General features: G+C 36.8%; 2 protein-coding genes across 5 annotated transcripts in view; one reads left to right on the top strand and one right to left on the bottom strand.

The window, feature by feature from the left end:
* The window catches only part of LOC123317449, a 206,065-nt gene that overhangs the window by 94,743 nt on the left and 87,747 nt on the right, over positions 1–23,575 (bottom strand). The window lies entirely within an intron of this gene.
* LOC123317451 overlaps positions 1–23,575 on the top strand; it is a 120,222-nt gene that overhangs the window by 19,888 nt on the left and 76,759 nt on the right. Inside the window, exon 1 of one of the 2 annotated variants that reach the window (XM_044904003.1) lies at positions 11,122–11,454. The exons of the other annotated variant lie outside the window; for it this stretch is intronic. Coding sequence (XP_044759938.1) covers positions 11,424–11,454 — 31 coding nt within the window. The 5' untranslated portion in view covers positions 11,122–11,423. Of the gene's footprint in view, positions 1–11,121; positions 11,455–23,575 lie in introns of those variants that run through there. 2 annotated transcript variants of the gene reach the window in all.

Genomic DNA, 23,575 nt, shown 5'->3' with positions numbered 1-23,575 from the left:
CGAACACCTGAATATTTTCGAACTTACACTGAAAATGTGAAGAAATTTGGAGGCTCTGGTACTTATATAGCATCCCCTTTCCTTTTAATGCCATTTCTAGTAATCGACTTAGTACTTCTGCGAATTTCAAGACTGTTAAAATGTCATTAGCATCTGACCCTTTTCTTATGATTTTATCTTTAGTATTATTTATCACCCCTATTATTTTGAATCTTTCTCATTGTTGCTTAGGTGAAAGCGGTTCGTATTTAACTTAACGGACAATAACTTGAAAGAGGTATAAAATAAACATGTTTTGTTATTTCACTTTAAGTATGAATTTTCTCAGAAATATATTTACCTACTGTTACATTACTACTATTTTATCACTGAAGTGAATTGAAGTGATTGAAAAAGACACAGGGTTTCAGGAAGGACTATTTAGAATTCAGGTACGCTCATTCAAATATTATAGTTATACCCTGATAGTCTAGAGATGTTCGCTATAATAAATGTATCCAACTAAGAGGAGAATACGTTGAGTTATAAAATATTTTGACATTGAAATTCCGTTTAGTTCTATAGTAGGTTAATAATTTTTCAATATATCCTCGTAGTACTCGATACGGTCTTCAAAAGTAATCACAACATCCCTCATCCCTTTTCAAAATCAAGGGGTTGTGCTCACCCCCGTTGGAGGTTGAAGTTTCGAATAATTCAACAATCTCTTCATTTTGGTTAAAGAAAAAATCACTAAAAAATTTCAATGCTGTGAATGAATACAGGTGAAAATTAGAATTTTTTTCAATGAACAAAGAACAATTTGAACTTTTTTTTATTCACGATATTTCAACTAGGATTGAAAATTCATTAATCAGAATGACTGTAACTATGATATGGGGTAATTCGAAGTCCATTCAGATCATTTATAAAGACCACCTAAGTGGCATAAAAGGTGTGGATGCAGGACTTAAGGGAAGGTATCAATCAAATACATAATTATTTATATTAATTTTATTAACCTTGTAGAAAATCCTAACATTAAAGTTTTGAATTGATAAATTTAACAACTGGGATGTCAACGAATTCGATTTAAAAGAAAATAGTAAAATTGAACAAACAACATGCAGACACATGACTCCGTGGCAGTGACTTCAAACTGATTGGGGCAGGTTCCGGTTTTTCATCAGGGAAAACTTCCTCCTCAATTGTTCTTCACATAGCAGCAGCCAACGCCCGCTCAGTAAAGAGCTCCAAGAAGCCAATATGTTTCGAACTTCTTAGTTTTGGTTTAGAGAGAACCTTCCTTTCGTTTTCATTTTTGACGTTGTTAGTTCCTGGCGATTTCCTTCTATATAAGTTCAAAGCTGCTAATAGCGAATCTTCTGTAATTAAAATAATACTGATTACATATCAACAATACAACAATACCGAAAATCATTAAAAATTCTACAAATATGAACCGTTGAAAAACTACTCTATTGGTTGAGAAGAAATGAATGATAGCAAAAGGAATAACAGTATAAAATATAAAATAATACATAGCAAAGTACGAGTACGAATTAATACAAAAAGCAAAAATCTAACATACCTTCATTTTTATCTTCCTCGATGGTACCTTCAAAAAGAGCTCTTTCAGGTGTGGTATGAATGAAATGCAAATGTTTGTAGTATATTTGTCGAACCTGATTATCACAATTCATCGCCATCATCCACTGTGTAGATTTCAAGTCGGTTGCTCCTTCGATGTATTGCTGTAAAATTTTTTTGATTGTGAAAGCTTTCTCCAATTTTTGCTGTAACTTCGTGGGCCGTATTTCCTTCGAACCGGCATCTCTTCTCTTTTCTTCACGAGGTCTGTCATTTTTGGAACATTCACCACACCCACTTTTTCGCATAGTTTTTTCAACTTTAACGACTAAATTCGAAATTTGCACTTTTCGTCTTAAATTACTCTTGCTTTTCGCTAGCCTCAATTTTTTTTTGTACGTTTCGAGAATGATTGATGCGTCCATACTTGCTTTTTCACGAACACCTGAATATTTTCGAACTTACACTGAAAATGTGGAGAAATTTGGAGGCTCTGGTACTTATATAGCATCCCCTTTCCTCTTAATGGCATTTCTAGTAATCGACTTAGTACTTCTGCGAATTTCAAGACTATTAAAATGTCATTAGCATCTGACCCTTTTCTTATGACTTTATCTTTAGTATTATTTATCACCCCTATTAGGTTGAATCTTTCTCATTGTTGCTTAGGTGAAAGCGGTTCGTATTTAACTTAACGGACAATAACTTGAAAGAGGTATAAAATAAACATGTTTTGTTATTTCACTTCAAGTATGGATTTTCTCAGAAATATATTTACCTACTGTTACATTACTATTATTTTATCACTGAAGTGAATCGAAGTGATTGAAAAATGACACAGGGTTTCAGGAAGGACTATTTAGAATTCAGGTCCGCTCATTCAAATAGTTATTGCCTGATAGTCTAGAGATGTTCGCTATAATAAATGTATCGAACTAAGAGGAGAATACGTTGAGTTATAAAATATTTTGACATTGAAATTCTGTTTGGTTCTATAGTAGGCTAAGAATTTTTCAATATATCCTCGCAGTACTCGATACGGTCTTCAAAAGTAATCACAACATCCCGCATCCCTATTCAAAATCAAGGGGTTGTGCTCACCCCCGTTGGAGGTTGAAGTTTCGAATAATTCAACAATCCCTTTATTTTGGTTGAAGATAAAATCACTAAAAAATTCCAATGCTGTGAATTAATACAGGTGGAAATTAGAATTTTTTTTAATGAACAAGGAACAATTTGATTTTTTTTTATTCACGATATTTCAACTAGGATTGAGAATTCATTAATCAGAATGACTGTAACTATGATATGGGGTAATTCGAAGTCCATTCAGATCATTTATAAAGACCACCGAAATGGCATAAAAGGCGTGGATGCAGGACCAAAGGGGAGGTATCAATCAAATACATAATTATTTATATTAATTTTATTAACCTTGTAGAAAATCCTAACATTAAAGTTTTGAATTGATAAGTTTAACAACTGGGATGTCAACGAATTCGATTTAAAAGAAAATAGTAAAATTGAACAACAACGTGCAGACACATGACTCCGTGGCAGTGACTTCAAACAGATTGGGGCAGGTTCCGGTTTTTCATCAGGGAAAACTTCCTCCTCAATTGTTCTTCACATAGCAGCAGCCAACGCCCGTTCAGTTAAGAGCTCCAAGAAGCGAATATGTTTCGAACTTCTTAGTTTTGGTTTAGAGAGGACCCTCCTTTCGTTTTCATTTTTAACGTTGATAGTTCCTGGCGATTTCTTTCTATATAAGTTTAAAGCTGCTAATAGCGAATCTTCTGTAATTAAAATAATCATGATTACATATCAACAATACCGAAAATCATTAAAAATTCTACAAATATAAACCGTTGAAAAACTACTCTATTGGTTGAGAAGAAATGAATGGTAGCAAAAGGAATAAAAGTATAAAATATGAAATAATATATAGCAAAGTACGAGTACGAATTAATACAAAAAGCAAAAATCTAACATACCTTCGTTTTTATCTTCCTCGATGGTACCTTCAAAAAGAGCTCTTTCAGGTGTGGTATGAATGAAATGCAAATGTTTGTAGTATATTTGGCGAATCTGATTATCACAATTCATCGCCACCATCCACTGTGTAGATTTCAAGTCGGTTGCTCCTTCGATGTATTGCTGTAAAATTTTTTTGATTGTGAAAGATTTCTCCAATTTTTGCTGTAACTTCGTGGGCCGTATTTCCTTCGAACCGGCATCTCTTCTCTTTTCTTCACGAGGTCCGTCATTTTTGGAACATTCACCACACTCACTTTTTCGCATAGTTTTTTCAACTTTAACGACTAGATTCGAAATTTGCACTTTTCGTCTTAAATTACTCTTCCTTTTCGCTAGTCGCAATTTTTTTTTGTACGTTTCGAGAATGATTGACGCGTCCATACTTGCTTCGTCACGAACACCTGAATATTTTCGAACTTACACTGAAAATGTGGAGAAATTTGGAGGCTCTGGTACTTATATAGCATCCCCTTTCCTCTTAATGGCATTTCTAGTCATCGACTTAATACCTCTGCGAATTTCAAGACTGGTACTTATATTGCATCCCCTTTCCTTTTAATGCCATTTCTAGTAATCGACTTAGTACTTCTGCGAATTTCAAGACTATTAAAATGTCATTAGCATCTGACCCTTTTCTTATGACTTTATCTTTAGTATTATTTATCACCCCTATTAGGTTGAATCTTTCTCATTGTTGCTTAGGTGAAAGCGGTTCGTATTTAACTTAACGGACAATAACTTGAAAGAGGTATAAAATAAACATGTTTTGTTATTTCACTTCAAGTATGGATTTTCTCAGAAATATATTTACCTACTGTTAGATTACTATTATTTTATCACTGAAGTGAATCGAAAAGTGACACAGGGTTTCAGGAAGGACTATTTAGAATTCAGGTCCGCTCATTCAAATAGTTATACCCTGATATTCTAAAATCCAAATACGTCAGAGTGTAGCGAACATATTCAATGTAAGATAATTTATATAATGTTTCATCTGAATCTGAACGACTTATATTTCAGCTGAATATTTCCACAATCAGAAAAATTGTGAATGAAGAGGACAAAGAGTTTCCTTCTATTGGGAGACCCAAAAAAATGGTGGCATTTGAGAATTTTGTGTTTGAGTGAGTCAATGCGAAAAGTTTACTACAGGATTTTCGATGAATGTCATCGTAGAATAAGTTCCCGAGCATTGATTTTTCTATTTTTCATTTGACTTGTCGTATAAATTGTAAATGTCTTAAGGTACCAATAAATACCTAATTATTTTCGTTATATCGTTGTATTAAGATGAACAGCCACAAATACGCTCCAGTTGTCCTGTTAATTGTTCATTCATGTGATATTTTTGCTTAAATATGAAGTTCATCTTGAAACTTTAATTTCCTTTACTCATATCGATGCAAGATGATTTTTGTTGAAGAATTCAACATTCTTGTAATTCTCTGTTAATTTCTTCGGGAGATACCCATTCCCAACCACTGCATCATATGCATTTCATCTTTGGGTTAATATTTTTGAAATCTACAACTGATGTAATGTATTCAAACTTTAGCCAAAGTGGATAACTAACATTAACTCTCCTCAAGCTAGAGCATATTATGATATTATACCGATCTCTTGTATTATCCATGCAAATAACTAGATTTGGTATGCCTTCAATCAGTTTGTATAAACTTCAATTATGTTAGTCACATTTTTTCCGAAGAGATCCGACATTGTGATAAAATACGTAATAACAGAAACTTTTACGTAGAACGGGCAACATAGCGTTGATTTAAAACCCAAAAATGTTTTGACAAGCGTCATAACCCCACATTTTCGTACTATACAGAGTGAAATATGTCAAATGTCCATAGCCAACCGAGTGCTAAAATAAAAGTGAATGGAGTATAGATCTAAATCTTTTTTTGGAAGGGGTTAAATACCCCCAGTAGAAACCTGTTTTCAAACTCTTCCTTCCTGGCTCCACAATAAAAAACCAATAATTCCTTCTGTTGCATAATGAAGTCTTTTTAGATGCAACAAGTCTGTTAAATTTCAATCGGTTCTCGAAGAACCGGACCAATGAGAAACCGCGGTTTTTGCAGCCGCGTGCACGCGATCTTGGGCAAAAGAGCAATTTGCCGACAAACGAAGCAATTACTGTTGCCGGTCACGTCATGGTCTAAGAACTCTGAGATACGGCAGGATACGGTCAGAAATTATAAAGGGGATACGAAGATTACACCGTTATCAGAAGGGTGAAATGGATTGGGGTAAGGCAAAGTTAATTACTTCTATTGAACGGATCGATAAGCCGGGTCTTATCGATTTTGACGAATGAATATAAAGAAGAATGGTGGCTATTATGGTCAGGTAGACCATAACAGCGGGTTTCATAAAACGTTGATTGTCCGATCAACAACAACAATCAAATTACTCGATTTCTAAAACGAAATCTCTGAAACATTTTCATTTCTGAATATATTGGAAGAAATGGCAATTGAGAACAATTGAATGGACTTATGAACATCATAATTTTATGCGAGAATGATATTCTGAATGATCATGACTGAATTATCGATTGAAAATAAATTGACGTCTATTCGTCAATCAGGCGTTGATTCCCCGATCAAGCTTTATGAAACCTGGAGTTAGTGTGCTCAACAATTGATGGGGATAACTGATCTACCGTCAATTCATTCGAGAAATATCCACTTCAAGTTGTCTATTTGATCAGAGTGTGTTTATGGCCCAGTAGAATAAGCATATTCAGTTATGAACAAAATACAGTCAAGAATTTATTGATGAAATGGCTTCAGATATATCCCAATATGAATATCCTAGGTTTGCATCTTCGGATAATGTTTTAATTTAATTTTAATACTTATAGCAACTCCCTAATTTTATCTCTTTTCTATTTCTTTATTGTTATTGGAAAAAAATAAACCAGTATGTAAAATTCGCTACGTCTTTTCGACATTTTGTTTGGCATGGACTGACAATATATCTTCAAGGTTTAGACCTTGTGGTATGTGAGTTTTGATAATTTAAATACCACAACTCAATTTTTCATGTATGTTGGAAAGTGACTCCTCTTCGAAATGTGAAATGGGTGGTCAAAAAACGCTCTTGAAGCCATGGGGCGCTGAATTTTGTGCTTAACTACTTTGAAAGAGAACACTTTTATCATTAATAGGTTATTTTGAAAGATAGTTTCACAAAACTAGTATTGAATTGAATTTTTTCATTATTCTAAAAAATTCGTCATCTTTGAGATCCTGTATAACTCAAACAGTTAGTCTGAAATGCATGCTTTTTATCTTATTTCACGACACATTTAATGCTCTACAATATTTGTAGCGACCATTTTTTGGAAATTTTCTCTTCTACAAGAGATATGATCGAAAAACCGCGAAAAAACCCTTTTAGGGGGCACATTTTAGCCCCCACCCTACTTATGAGCAACTCTGCCGAGAGGAAAAACTAGGATATTTATACTGGGACAAATCTGAAGCTATTCCAGCAATAAATTCTCTGGTAGCAATGTTTTCATAATTGGTCGAGTCTAACGCCACTGGCATATAGTTGGCATTTTTGTTTTAAATACGATTAAATAAAAAGAAGATTGAAAGTCAGTAACGCTTTAACTTAGTAAGATATTTTTGTTGAGATACCAACAAGTATATAACAACGTATTTAATAAACGCCTCATCATGTAGGTTATGGTGAAGGTTACAATTCTGGCCGAAGAAGCGCCATTACCAGCCGACAATAAAGCGAACAAAATCCGCTTTACGCCCCAAAGAAGAATCCATTTCCCTGCAAATTTCCAATACCCGTTCCGCATAAAGTGCAAATTTTATCTGCGGACCCGGGCGGGAACAATGCGGCTTCAAAATATTATTTACGACCAAAATGAGCGGTTTAATTTCCGGTAAGGACGGCCGTTTAGCACGCGAGCGGTTTTTGATTCGCCGACGGTCAAACGTTCGAAATTTGCCGAGGAATTTGACCGAACAATGCAGAAGGAAATGCAATACTCAGTAAAGTGGAAGTTTGGCAACCCACGAGGATCTGTATCAGATGGTCGATTCTAAGTATATCCCAGGTGTATCCAGGTAAAGTGAAATAATGTGCAGGATCTAAGCCATAAGTCTTATGGCAGCTCGATCGAAATTCTTCAAATACGTCAGCCAGCAATAGAATGTCAGTTTTCATGTAAAGGTCCGAATATTCAGACATTTAATATAGGTAATTATAATAATAATATACAGGGTGGCCATTTGAAAACGAAACAGACGAGATTACAGACGAAATAAATTTTTTCGATGGAAATGCTCGGACAGGTCGATTTCTGTTTCGAGGGGGACAACTTAAGATGTAGGTTACGGACGCATAGCGCTTCAACCCTTGCTACTACAACCCTCACCCCCAATTCTTGAATAGGGAAGTTGGGGTGAGTGATACCTCATTTGAAAGGTATTTTTATACTGATTTCAGCGCAGTAATTGTTTTTTCATTTTATGCATTAATTCTCGAAATATTCTCAACTAATTATTTGAAAATGAAGTGGTGTTTTCATGGCACTTGTAGTGTTTTTTTGTGAAAAATCGACATTTTGAGCTTCAAAACAACCATGACTGTGGCTGTTCATCTAAATGTCGTTGATTGAAGAATTCTGCGGTTCTATTCGCACATTGATTGTTTGCAAAAAAAAGTGAAATTATTTGCACCCGCTCTGCAATTGAATAAACCATGTCGAACAATGAATTAGAACACATACAAGTCTCGATTCAAAACTAAGAATAATTCACATGTCAAAGAACCAGTGAGCCAACTTAATGATCTGTTCGTAATAAATAAAAAATTATCGATTCTCATTTTTTTGAAAAAGATATGAATTCAATAATCAACAAAATGAAAACATTATTGAAGCCAACTGAGAAAACACTTCATAATTAAGTCGGAAATCGTTTCACGAATTGGGACTGGAATATTTCTGTGGCATCATTAATGATTTGATTTTCTTACCTGGTAATCTGATTAGAGATATGTACGTATTTGGACTTTTTGGAGATTTCTATCGATCAAGTGTTACCGCATGTTATTGGAAATACTGCAAATTATATCGAAGATAATTTAGATTGAGTTTCAGCAAGATTGAGCTCCTTCGCAATACGCTTTGTTTGTTCGACATCTTGATCAAAGATTTCTATGTCAGTGGATTGGAGGAAGGATGCCACAGTCATGGTTGTTTTGAAGCTCAAAATGTCGATTTTTCACAAAAAAACACTACAAGTGCCATGAAAACACCACTTCATTTTCAAATACTTAGTTGAGAATATTTCGAGAACTAATGCATAAAATGAAAAAACAATTACTGTGCTGAAATCAGTATAAAAATACCTTTCAAATGAGCTATCACTCACCCCATCTTCCTTATTCAAAAATTGGGAGTGAGGGTTGTAGTAGCAAGGGTTGAAGCGCTATGCGTCAGTAACCTACATCTTAAGTTGTCCCCCTCGAAACAGAAATCGACCTGTCCGAGCATTTCTATCGAAAAAATTTATTTCGTCTGTAATCTCGTCTGTTTCGTTTTCAAATGGCCACCCTGTATATTATTATTATAATTACCTATATTAAATGTCTGAATATTCGGACCTTTACATGAAAACTGACATTCTATTGCTGGCTGACGTATTTGAAAAATTTCGATCGAGCTACCATAAGCCTTATGGATTAGATCCTGCACATTATTTCACTTTACCTGGATATACATAGGATACATTTAGAATCGACCATCTGATACAGTTCCTCGTGGCCTGCGAAACTTTCCATTTACTGAGTATTGCATTTCCTTCTGCATTGTTCGGTCAAATTCAAAAATTTATTTCGTCTGTAATCTCGTCTGTTTCGTTGTCAAATGGCCACCCTGTATTTATTCAGAGAGAATAAACATCATACACACTGAAGCACTAAAATGCTTGTACGTGATTCTGAGTATATAAACTGTAAAAGATGATCGAATGATATGATATGATGTTCAAGGATGTCGAAGATTTTCAAAGTCAACCCACAAAAGCCATTTTTAACATTGTGTGTCAAATAATGTTTCATTTGAAGAGGTCTTCTAACTGCTACGAAAATAATCAGTATACAGATGAGTGTGAACATTATCTTTGGAATTTATTTCTGATGAAAAATGCCCTTTCCATCAAAGATTATAGAGTTTGCTAACTCTATAATCTCTGCTTTCCATCTACTCCCCCATACAGGGTTCGAGACCCTTCGCCCAGTTTCAATCAGAGTGAAAGCGTACAAACGAGATGCTCGTCCACTAGCACCCCGGCAGTTTACAAACCCCTCCAAAAATCTCTAACGCTAAGGCGTCAGTTGTCTAGAAAACGGGAAAGAGCTCTAGGAATCCCTTTGTACGCACCCCCATTCCCATAATAAGCGTTTCTTTCAGCGTCCTGTCAGACGGTAAATATTTTCTCAGCGGATGAATTCTTGGGTTGAATTTCTAATCGAGTCATTGTATGGCGTTCCCCGAGCAAACAGGCCGCTTTCGGATGCTGCTATCTCAATTCATGTGCGGGGGATGCTGAGGGAAGAAATTCTCACTTTTGAGGTTGTTACGCGGAAAGACACCTTTATAGACAATTCTGCATTGATGGTACTCAATGATTACAATTCAATCAATATAACAGATTCCTAATTTCAAATTGAAAATTAACGAAGTCTAATGTCAGTAAAACTAACATCTATTGTATCAGACTGAATGAACTTGGCAAGTTGATATATGTACCACAGTTTCACAGAACCTAATTTTTTATCTTTGTATATAGTGTGTACTCTTTTATCGAGTTCATTATATTGTTTTATATAACAGCTTTATCGGGTTGACTTCAATTTTATCACACTTTGTTATTGTTGCTAGCTGTCATTATTATTGTTTTGACTGTTTATATGTGTTATTCTGATAAATCTTTATACGTTTATACAGCCTTGAAAAAGTTCGAATATACGGACGAAACGTCGGCATTCAGTTCAGCTTAGTCCTTAGTCTTGTTATTCACCACCTGTCCTAGCTCCTGTCAAAATACTTAGCATTACAGATTAAATCGCATGTTGATCCATCATGGCTTCAATATATGTCCAAGGTTTTTATTAAATTTAGACTCTCTACCTTTTTCCCATCAATCTCTCACCGAGTCTCACTTGCAACTTCAATTACGAACGCGTCATTATCATGGGATCCACACAACCTCCGTCAATGTCCATCCATTGAGTTTCTACGCCAAAACACCCCTGTTTATATCAGGAGACTTCCACGCATCTTTTCAGGAAGAACACTGCGGCCAACCCTATTCATCCCCGGTGTCCCATTCCGCCATTCATCAGCCGTAGCTAACGCAATTTCATCCTCTCTTATGACTGCAAACGTCACGGGGCTCTTGACATCACGCAAATTGGTACGGTGCAAAATAGATAATTCATCGTTACACGTTGCTTTGGAATTGCTCCATTTGTTCGGACGGAACGGCTGACGTTCGAAAGCTGAAATTGAACCCTGCACTCCACATTCTTGCCGCTGACAGGCTCGGAAAGCTATAAGTCAAAGTTTCGGTTCGGCATTGAGATGGTTGCTTCAAGTCAAGGGCGGATTTTTTGGGAACGAGTGGCCTGTTGATTGAGTGGTTGAGAAATAGTGCTTGAACAGTGGGTATTTCGTTGCAATGCGAAACAATAATTAAATGAGAGATGAAACGTGTGAATAGTGCAGGGTTTTTATGTACCTTGAATGCACTCGTACCTGATAAGTTCAATGGATGGCTAATCTACAGGGATTTGACGAGAAAGGTATGAAGAAATAGGAGTAATAAGTAATTTTACATCAGTTTCAATAGCTGCAACTAAGGGAGAGTGCCCACCAAAGTAGCGTAGCACACGGCACATGGCACATGCATGACAAAGTTGATGCATAATTTTCAGATATCGCTCATATGAATAAAGTATCAGTTTCGTGAAATACACTGCGCAAAAAAATTAACGCACATTATGGAAATCTCAAATTTATTCTACAACTGAAGGTGTTCTCAATGATAATTATTTTTATCAAAATTATGCATGCATATGTTATCCACTTTCAACGGTTCTCTTCGATACAGATGTTTTTTCCCAGCAGGAATAAAAAAGATGATATTATCAGATTTTGAATGTATTGGCTCCATTCGAAAATCAGTTGTTCTCGATCAATTCTAGTGATCAATAGTTTTTCTTTCGTTTGATTTTCTACACTCGATCGCTATGCAAAGCGAAACACGCAATTTGACCCAAGAGGAATGTGCCCAAGCGGTAGTTTTGCGAGAAGAAGGGTGGACATACACAAGAATTGCAGAAAGGTTTGGAGTTTCCCATACAAGTGTGTCCAGAATGTTGCAGCGATTCAGGGAGACAGGTATGAATGTTCGAAGACCAGGACAGGGTAGACCACGGGTAACAACTGCCATTCAAGAACGTTACTTGAGAGTTTCTTCTTTGAGACAACGGTTTGCAACCGCTCGCCTCCTTCAAATTCAGCTTGAGCAAACTCATGAGGTGCAAATTAGCACTCAGACAATAAGAAATCGCCTCAGAGAATATGATTTAAGGCCTCGTGTCGCGGCAAGAGGCCCAGCTCTTACTCCAGCCCATCGAAGGGCGCGTTTGGATTTTGCGAGAGAGCATATCCATTGGGAAGAGGCCGATAGTCAAAGAGCTCTCTTCACAGATGAGTCTAGGTTCTGCCTCTACCATTGTGATCGACGTTTCCTTGTATACAGACGTCCACATGAAAGATATGCTCTGTGCAATTTCCTGAATACTACTGGTTTTGGGGGAGGATCGATTATGGTATGGGGTGGAATATCTGTGACTGCTCACACAGACATAGTGGTTGTTGATAATGGAGCTATGAATGCTGATAAGTATATAAGGAACATTCTTGAAGAGCATATAGTGCCATTTACCCCATACATTGGTGAAAATTTCATTTTTATGGACGATAATGCCAGACCCCATCGTGCGCGCATCGTTCAGGAGTACCTTGAAGAGGTTGAAGTCTCTCGAATGGAATGGCCAGCAAGAAGTCCAGATCTTAATCCGATGGAGCAGGTTTGGGACAACCTGAATAGAAGGCTGAGAAGTTCAGAAAATCATCCAGCTACTCTTAATGACTTAGGAATCCAACTCGGAGAAATCTGGGAAGGATTAGATCAGAACATTTTGAGATCACTGATTTTGAGTATGAACTGTCGTTGCCGAGCTGTAATTAACGCAAGGGGTGGAAATACCAAGTATTAAATCACTTATGAGCATTTCAGTATTTTGGAAATTGCTCATTTCTCTTCTTTCACATATAATTCGGTGAAATCCTGAATTTTTCTTCCATTTAATGTGTCTTGTTTCGTTCAAAACCTTCCCGAGAGAACATAAAAAATAACTTAGCTTTCATTAAAATTGATATTTTCAGAATGTGCGTTAATTTTTTGTTCATATCTGAAAATTATGCATCGCCTTTGTCATGTATGTGTCATATGCTACGCTACTTTGGTGGGCGCTCCCACTAAAATGAAATGTATTTCGGCTTTTGTTGGAATGGGATTGTTGCTAAATTTTTGATAGTTCTCCAGGACCAATAAGGTTTCAGTATCTATATCGAATTTTCAATTTTCTTATCGTAACTCATAACTTGCCAACCCCTCATAAAGAAAATACTCTAACCGTATTCATAGCTACGTACAAAATATTTTTCTAACAAACCCAACTACCCGAAGGAAACTCGAATTGCGAAAATTCTTCGTACTCCGCTTCATCCCTAGAATACCCTCCCTATATACCTTCCTCAAAGCAGTAAAAACACCGGTGCCTCGAAAATATGCGTTCCTTCACCCTGAGACGTATTTCTAACGGAAAATTCACCCCGTGTGCTCGGAAAATTCCGCTTCTTCGAATTCCGCAAGTCTAGGAATTTTAACCGCCACCGAACGAGTTTGGGAGGGTGGGGGGTGTGTTTCCCCAGGAATCGCGGTATACACAACGATTATCGGGCCTCCGCCCGTAGGATTCAACAGTTGGAAAGCTCGAACATCTGACTTATACCTTCTCTCATCCATTTTAATGAAGGACGTCGGAAGTGAGGACAATGAAGAAGGAAAATGAGAAAAGTGTCGGATGTATCGGACGGTTTATTGGATTCTTTCGGAATTATTGGCGCGTGGAGAAATGGAAAATTGATGAAAGCCCAACAGCTGATTCTCCTCGATGAAACTTTTCCGCAAGATGTTAAAAGAAAACTTCTTCCGATGCTAACTGTTTTTTCAATAAAAGTGCCTTTGAGGCTACGCTGATAAACTAGTAGCTTCGCTTGTTGCGCAGAAATACGCTCATTACAAAAAATAATGCTTTTTCCAACTGGTTTCACAAAAAACTATTTCCAATAGTGCGCGTTTTTATCTGTTGAATATTTCCTAAGTAAAAAAATTTCTCAAACCGAGCCCTTCTTTCGTGAAAGATTACAGGGTCATTATAAATGATTGTAAATGATTTCTCATATCACAGAGAAACATTTCTTTAATATCAAAGTGATCCAGAAAGAAAATTCAGCACAAGAAATAGATCAACGTTGATGCAGTTGCCATTGCTTTCGTGGGTGACAACTTGGAGTCCCGTGATACTGGTTTACATATGCGAAACGATCAGCAGATTATCAAATGAGTTAGTTCATGTGATGATTTATGGTAGGGTAGGTAGGTTTTCACTTTCCTCTCAAGATAGTTAATCCCCCCCACATACCTTTATATATATTTTGCCTTCTTAATTGTACTTTTTTTCAAGAGAAAAGTTATTGAACAGTTTTCTTTATTGACAGGTACGTTTTCAGCGCCATCTTATTGTCGAATGTAGAAAACACAGAGCAAAATATAGATAGTCTGTTTTCAGTACTAAATATATGAGTTTATTATGTTTCCAACTGTATAATCTTCGGTGAATGTATGTGTCAATCATTTTCAATAAACTGAGTCCACAGTGACCGCCGTCTCGTAAATCGTACCCTATCATCATTACCTCATTATCCTCCATCTTCGCGAACGACGCCGGACGCCATATTTCATCCAGCAGAGCGCCCGCCACACGTGTTAAAAGTGGAAAGTCCTGCGGGAACGTTTTGAGCGTGGAAGTTTTTACTACCGACCAAAGTTTGAAATTTATTCGTGAAATATTAGAGTCCTGGTTAGTTCCCGTGGCGTAATTCTTTCGAATTACGTGAAAGATAAATGTTTACCGCGGTGCGAACGGTCATATTTTACCCAAAAAAGACAGATTACGTGATATCGTAGGAATTACAGTTTTCTGTAATTAGATTGTTTCATCATGAGCGAAGTAATGTACAGTATGATTTGTTTTCAAGAAATTTACTAGGATATCTGTTGGAAAATCAAATGAAAAGTATGCAGGTAAGCATTTTATACCACGCATTTGGTGGCTATTGTCAATCTTCGGTAGCCAGTGCATTTTAGATCTATTACATTCTGTCCTTGATGGTTATGCCGAAAGATCTGACACAAGATCATCGAACAGCCTCAGATAGCATAGCCCCTTCCGAGCATGGCTAAGGCTGTGCTAGATTGCTGGAATGCAATCCACTCAGGCCCGTTTGCACCAATCCCCCTTTAAAGGAGTACTTAACTAAGTGTCGTTTAAAGTTAAGGGACGCTTAATTTCCCAGTTGCACGACTGTGGCTTAAGAGAATCTTAAGTAAGGGGCCCTTAAGTTTTTATATCTAGTGATATTTCAGTTTTTTATTTTGGTGCAACTTCATCCTAGTCCAATAAAGCTATTTCATTGATTGGCCGGTTGCCGATGATCGTTGTCATTTCATTAACCTAACTTAATTGTCCTGTCAGTCAGTTTCAAGTAAATTATTATATTATTATCAAAGAGTAACAACTTTTTGTTGTTGAATTAGCATTATCATTGATAATGATAAGGATTGTCAAATAAAAGGTACCTAAGTTTATACAAGTAACACTTTCTTTGTAAGGTTTGTGCGAATTTGTTTTATTAATGTTGAAGACGAACGTGAAGAAAATGTCCTTATTGTCCTTGTTAGTACGAATACGATGAATGATTGTCAAACAAGTGGTGGTAATCTACAAAGGGCACTCAACTTCTCAACAGAAGAAAAGAGTTTGTTGCCAACTATAGTATGATTTGTGACACAAAATTGAATATTGAAAAAGACTGATGGCATTACAATAAAGGCAAAAGAAAAGGCTTGGTATTCAGTAATGAATTCATTCAATTTTCAAAATCCATCAAGAATGGGAAGTTCTGCAGCCAGTACAACAAATTATTTTAGGTTAGAATCCCGCCCTTAAATAGCTAAGTGGTCATTACAGGAGCGCTTAAATTTAAGGCTAGCTTTAGCCATGTAAATGTTACTTAACAGTTGGTGCATCGTAATTTAAGTTAACAAAAAATAATGCTTTTTCCAACTGGTTTCACAAAAAACTATTTCCAATAGTGCGCGTTTTTATCTGTTGAATATTTCCTAAGTAAAAAAATTTCTCAAACCGAGCCCTTCTTTCGTGAAAGATTACAGGGTCATTATAAATGATTGTAAATGATTTCTCATATCACAGAGAAACATTTCTTTAATATCAAAGTGATCCAGAAAGAAAATTCAGCACAAGAAATAGATCAACGTTGATGCAGTTGCCATTGCTTTCGTGGGTGACAACTTGGAGTCCCGTGATACTGGTTTACATATGCGAAACGATCAGCAGATTATCAAATGAGTTAGTTCATGTGATGATTTATGGTAGGGTAGGTAGGTTTTCACTTTCCTCTCAAGATAGTTAATCCCCCCCACATACCTTTATATATATTTTGCCTTCTTAATTGTACTTTTTTTCAAGAGAAAAGTTATTGAACAGTTTTCTTTATTGACAGGTACGTTTTCAGCGCCATCTTATTGTCGAATGTAGAAAACACAGAGCAAAATATAGATAGTCTGTTTTCAGTACTAAATATATGAGTTTATTATGTTTCCAACTGTATAATCTTCGGTGAATGTATGTGTCAATCATTTTCAATAAACTGAGTCCACAGTGACCGCCGTCTCGTAAATCGTACCCTATCATCATTACCTCATTATCCTCCATCTTCGCGAACGACGCCGGACGCCATATTTCATCCAGCAGAGCGCCCGCCACACGTGTTAAAAGTGGAAAGTCCTGCGGGAACGTTTTGAGCGTGGAAGTTTTTACTACCGACCAAAGTTTGAAATTTATTCGTGAAATATTAGAGTCCTGGTTAGTTCCCGTGGCGTAATTCTTTCGAATTACGTGAAAGATAAATGTTTACCGCGGTGCGAACGGTCATATTTTACCCAAAAAAGACAGATTACGTGATATCGTAGGAATTACAGTTTTCTGTAATTAGATTGTTTCATCATGAGCGAAGTAATGTACAGTATGATTTGTTTTCAAGAAATTTACTAGGATATCTGTTGGAAAATCAAATGAAAAGTATGCAGGTAAGCATTTTATACCACGCATTTGGTGGCTATTGTCAATCTTCGGTAGCCAGTGCATTTTAGATCTATTACATTCTGTCCTTGATGGTTATGCCGAAAGATCTGACACAAGATCATCGAACAGCCTCAGATAGCATAGCCCCTTCCGAGCATGGCTAAGGCTGTGCTAGATTGCTGGAATGCAATCCACTCAGGCCCGTTTGCACCAATCCCCCTTTAAAGGAGTACTTAACTAAGTGTCGTTTAAAGTTAAGGGACGCTTAATTTCCCAGTTGCACGACTGTGGCTTAAGAGAATCTTAAGTAAGGGGCCCTTAAGTTTTTATATCTAGTGATATTTCAGTTTTTTATTTTGGTGCAACTTCATCCTAGTCCAATAAAGCTATTTCATTGATTGGCCGGTTGCCGATGATCGTTGTCATTTCATTAACCTAACTTAATTGTCCTGTCAGTCAGTTTCAAGTAAATTATTATATTATTATCAAAGAGTAACAACTTTTTGTTGTTGAATTAGCATTATCATTGATAATGATAAGGATTGTCAAATAAAAGGTACCTAAGTTTATACAAGTAACACTTTCTTTGTAAGGTTTGTGCGAATTTGTTTTATTAATGTTGAAGACGAACGTGAAGAAAATGTCCTTATTGTCCTTGTTAGTACGAATACGATGAATGATTGTCAAACAAGTGGTGGTAATCTACAAAGGGCACTCAACTTCTCAACAGAAGAAAAGAGTTTGTTGCCAACTATAGTATGATTTGTGACACAAAATTGAATATTGAAAAAGACTGATGGCATTACAATAAAGGCAAAAGAAAAGGCTTGGTATTCAGTAATGAATTCATTCAATTTTCAAAATCCATCAAGAATGGGAAGTTCTGCAGCCAGTACAACAAATTATTTTAGGTTAGAATCCCGCCCTTAAATAGCTAAGTGGTCATTACAGGAGCGCTTAAATTTAAGGCTAGCTTTAGCCATGTAAATGTTACTTAACAGTTGGTGCATCGTAATTTAAGTTAAGGGTTCATTTTAAGGGACACTTAACACTAAGTGCGTTTGGTGCAAACGGGTCTAAGGGTCTTCAAATATGCCATCTCGCTCATCAAAAGATCTGTGGATTGCCTCAACACGATGAAGAATCGTATCAACCACTTCGAAACCCTCTGAATGGCTCAATACTGTCTTTTTTTCCTTTGAAAGCTCGGAAAAACACTTCCTTCCGTTCTCATTCTCTTCCAAAGTGGGACTTTCTGACCAATTCCACCTAGCTCGTCTTTTCGAAGCCATCTGCGAAGACTCGTATTCATCCCTCGGCATCCACGCCCTCAAACAAAGGAACAAATCCTTCAGATCGTCAACTTTTATTATTCCGCGATTCGGAGGTAACTAGATCGTCCTCCCTTTAATCCCGACCTGAGAACGGGACGCATAAAGGATCCGATCCTCGTCGTAGTCCTGTTTTTACTCGGGGGATGATGCGTGACTTCTCGTATTTTGACACTCGACGCGTCAGGTTTTTATGGTTCGCGGATCTTTTAACATGCCGGATGCGTGTTGGTTTCTCGTGTAGACGGGTTTTTATGATTCGGGTGTTCGCATGAAGATTTGTCTGTAACTTAATGCTGAATGGTGTAGAAAAATTCGAACTATTAATTGGAAAACTGAAACTCGTAGAGCTTCTATCAAGAAGGGCTTTCTAAATTGTTTCTCTTGTCCTCGGTATCCCTGAATTGGATCCTGGAATGGCAATGAATACGCATAAAGGACTTAACACCACATTTCCGACTAACCGATGCCGGTTTGCAGGTAATCGGATGCCCACAATATCTCCGCAATCATCAAAACGTAACCGGACTACCGCATAACGCCTACGTTGATCTACAGGACGATATGTCCGCAGTTATCCGGATTACTATCAGCCCTACGGTGAATTCGGCAAATTGAAACTGGAAGATCGCCACGTAATCAATTCCTCATAATGGACCTAAAGGACTGATTTACACCTGTTTGCCAACACGAATACGATCGGCATGGAAGTAGGGTTGGAGTTGGCATGGCGAATTTTTGTTAGGGCAGATTGGTTCGAAAATAAGATCAAGTGACTGGGAAGACGCTACCAGATTGATGATCTGTGTAAAAATATTGTTTTCTATGACTCTAATAGAAAAAATGTGGGGTTATGATGCTTGTAAAAACATTTTTGGGTTTTGAATCAACGCTATGTTGCACGTTCTACGCAAAAATTTCTGTTATTATTATTTTATTAGTATTTTATCACAATGTCGAATCTCTTCTTAAAATATGACGAACATAATTGAAGTTTATACAAACTGATTGAAGGCATACCAAATCCAGTTATTTACATTGAAAATACAAGAGATCACTACGATATCATAATATGCACTAGCTTGAGGAGAGTTAATGTTCGTTATCTTCTTTGGTTAAAGTTTGAATACGTTACATCATTTGTAGATTTCAAAAATATTAACCCTAAGATGAAAAGTATATGATGCAGTGGTTGGGAATGGGTATCTCCCGAAGGAATTAACAGAAAATTACAAGAATGTTAAATTCTTCAACAAAAAATCATCTTGCATCAATATAAGGAAGTTTCAAGTGAAGATGAACTTCACCTTTGAACAAAAATTCCACATGAATAAACAATTAACAGTACAACTGGCGCGTATTTGTGGCCGTTCATCTCAATACATTGATATAATGAAAATAATTAGGTATGTAATGGTACCTTAAGACATTTACAATGTATAGGACAAGTCAAACGAAAAATAGAAAAATCAATTTTCGGGAACTTATTCTACGATGACATTAATCGAAAATCCTGTAGTAAACTTTTCGCATTAATTCACTCAAACATAAAATTCTCAAATGCTACCACTTTTTTGGGTCTCCCAATAGAGGGAAATTCTTTGTCATCCTCTTCATTTACAATCTTTCTGATTGTAGAAATATTCAGTTGAAATATAAGTCGTTCAGATTCAGATGAAACATTATATAAATTATCTTACATTGAATATGTTCGCTACCGTCTGATGTATTGTGGATTTTAAAATATCAGGGTATTATATAACTATTTGAATGAGCGGACCTGAATTCTGAATAACACTTCCTGAAATCCTGTCTCTTTTTTCAATCACTTTCGGCATTTTTGTAATGCCAAAAATTGATAATAGTTGTGGCAACGGCGTTATGACATTAACAACATTTCATGAGTGCCAACCTTACTCCGTTCTAGTTACAAAAACTATTTCATGGCCAACCGACTGCTAAAATAAATGTGAATGGAATGTACCATATAAAGTCGGAGATCATCAGTAACATTTTTTCAGAATATTCCCAATAATTTTCCACACAATGTGTGGAAGCGGAAACGAAATTATTTTAATGGATGGACATATAGAAACCCGTAAATTTCAATATACCAACCGAGAATCATTGGATCAGAAATTACAGAACCGATTCGAATATTGATAGAGCCAGACGTCTATCAAACTAAAAACAATAAATTTTTCACGAAACACTATCGAAATATCGTAATCCAATTGCGTTCCGCATAGAACACTCGCAATAATTTTGGTATCAAACACGAATCGCCAATAGAACACGTTCCGAAATATGCCCTGAGGATCAGTATTTTTTCCTCTATGATTTCCACGAGCGAATCGTAAGGTTGTTGTAATGTGGTCGAGAATAAACACGCCTGGAACTGGCGTGTGCTTGTTTGCTGATGGAGAGGATAAGCTGTTTGCTGACCAACTAACGAATAATTTATAGGGCGAAAATGGTCCGGTGGATAATGTTGCATGCTTTTAATTCGGCGAAAAAGGGTTATTTGTCTCTGTATCTGCTAAATGGACTACTGCGTGACGACAAGGGGCCTTTTCTGTGTTTTATTTGGACTCGTTGAGATATTTTCTGTCGAACAAACAATCATCGTTATTTATGGTCGCATAATTTGGCGTATTTCGTCCTATATACATGAGGCCCGTTCGCACCAAACGTACTTAGTGTTAAGTGTCCCTTAAAATGAACCCTTAACTTAAATTACGTTGCACCATGTGTAAAGTGACATTTAAATGGATAAAGCTAGCCTTAAATTTAAGCGCCCCTGTAATGACCACTTAGGTAATTAAGGGCGGGATTCTAACCTAAAATAATTTGTTGAACTCATAAACTGGCTGCAGAACTGCTGTGGTTTTTCTAATAACGTCAAGTACCTTTTATTTGACAATCTATTTCATTATCAATAATAATGCTAATTCAGCAACAAAAAGTTGTCACTCTTTGATAATAATATAATAGTTTACTTGACACTAACTGACAGGACAATAAAGTTAGGTTAATGAAATGACAACGATCATCGGCAACCGGACAACCAATGAAAAGGCTTCATTGGACTAGAATGAAGTTGCACCAAAATAAAAACTGAAATATCACTATATATCAAAACTTAAGGGTCCCTTACTTAAGATTCTGTTAAGCCGCAGTCGTGCAACTGACAATAAAATTAAGCGTCCATTAACTTTAAACTACGTTTAGTTTAGTATTCATTTTAAGGGGGATTGGTGCAAACGGGCCTTAGTCAAACGCTTTAATTTCATGCGTACGAAGAATTTTCTGGGCGAAGCCTTGTAGGCTTTTCATTCATGGCTTCACTCTTCATTATCTCTTCACGAATACTGCATGAAATATGACAGGAAGAGGGTAAATAAAGTTGGTTTGTCCTGCTTGCTCCCATAGGTCAATTATCGGTAATAACAAACCAAACCGCAAACCGCAGAATACGCAAAAACAAATTCATCCACTTCTGATCATAATTTAACCAATGAAAAGGCTTTATTGGACTAGGATGAAGTTGCACCAAAATAAAAAACTGAAATATCGCTAGATATGAAAACTTAAGGGCCCCTTACTCAAGATTCTGTTAAGCCGCAGTCGTGCAACTGGCAATGAAATTAAGCGTCCATTAACATTACTACGCTTAGTTAAGTACTCATTTTAAGGGGGATTGGTGCAAACGGGCCTGACTAGACTATATCAACTTGTGACAGGCATAAATCCTAGCAACTTTTCCTTCCTGTCATCAAATTCGAAATCAACCCTACCAATCACGCCAATAATGGAGTTCAATAATCACAAATCTAACCTCACAAAAAAAGGCATTAGGAAAGCAAGCGCGTCGTTTCTCGCAGAACCCGTAAACGAATAATTCCGAAAAAACTCTCCGAATCCATTCCATTTAACACGAGAATCTTCGAGGATCCTCGGGACCGGGATCCGCAAAAGTTAGTCCTCCTTCAATCAACCAAATATTCCCCCTTTGAACGGGATAGATTCTGCCCGTCGATTCCAATCATCTTGTCAAAGTTCAGAGGTACAGCCCGCTTCGAAAATTCGAGGGGTCCGAACTTCTTAATCCCGGAATGGAATTATTCAATTAGGATTAAGTCGATCCTTCGGTCTCAGATGGAAAAGGCACAGGAAAGATTTTTGAATCGCTCGCCTCTGGAAGGTTTCAAGCTGCTTATATCAGTTCGGGTGCCAAAATTTCTATAGTGGATACAGGATGAGTATGAAACGGGCAATTTCTTACAGTTCATGTTGTCAACACTATGCTACGTTGTCGGTGCACTAGCCGTGTACACTGCGCAAAAAAATTAACGCACATTCTGAAAATCTCAATTTTAATGAAAGTTAACACTGCATTGACTTTATAACTTATTTTTCATGTTCTCTCGGGAAGGTTTTGAACGAAAGAAGACACATTAAATGGAAGAAAAATTCAGGATTTCACCGAATCTTATGTGAAAGAAGAGAAATGAACAATTTTCAAAATACTGAAATGCTGATAAGTGATTTAATACTTGGTATTTCCACCCCTTGCGTTAATTACAGCTCGACAACGACGGTTCATACTCAAAATGGTGATCTTAAAATGTTCTGATCTAATCGTCCCCTGATTTCTCCGAGTTGGATTCCTAAGTCATTAAGAGTGCTGGATGATTTTCTGAACTTCTCAGCCTTCTATTTAGGTTGTCCCAAACCTGCTCAATCGGATTGAGAACTGGACTTCTTGCTGGCCATTCCATTCGAGAGACTTCAACCTCTTCGAGGTAATCCTGAACGATGCGCGCACGATGGGGTCTGGCATTATCGTCCATAAAAATGAAATTTTCAGCAATGTATAGGGCAAATGGCACTACATGCTCTTCAAGAATGTTCCTTATATACTTATCAGCATTCATAGCTCCATTATCAACGACCACTAAGTCTGTACGAGCAGTCAAAGATATTCCACCCCAGACCATAATCGATCCTCCCCCGAAACCAGTAGTATTCAGGAAATTGCACTGAGCATATCTTTCATGTGGACATCTGTATAC

Source organism: Coccinella septempunctata, chromosome 7 (genome assembly GCF_907165205.1).
Source record: "Coccinella septempunctata chromosome 7, icCocSept1.1, whole genome shotgun sequence".
Lineage (NCBI taxonomy): Eukaryota > Metazoa > Arthropoda > Insecta > Coleoptera > Coccinellidae > Coccinella > Coccinella septempunctata.
The sequence above is the reverse complement of the archived record's forward strand: the minus strand, read 5'-3'. Positions and strand labels throughout refer to the sequence as shown.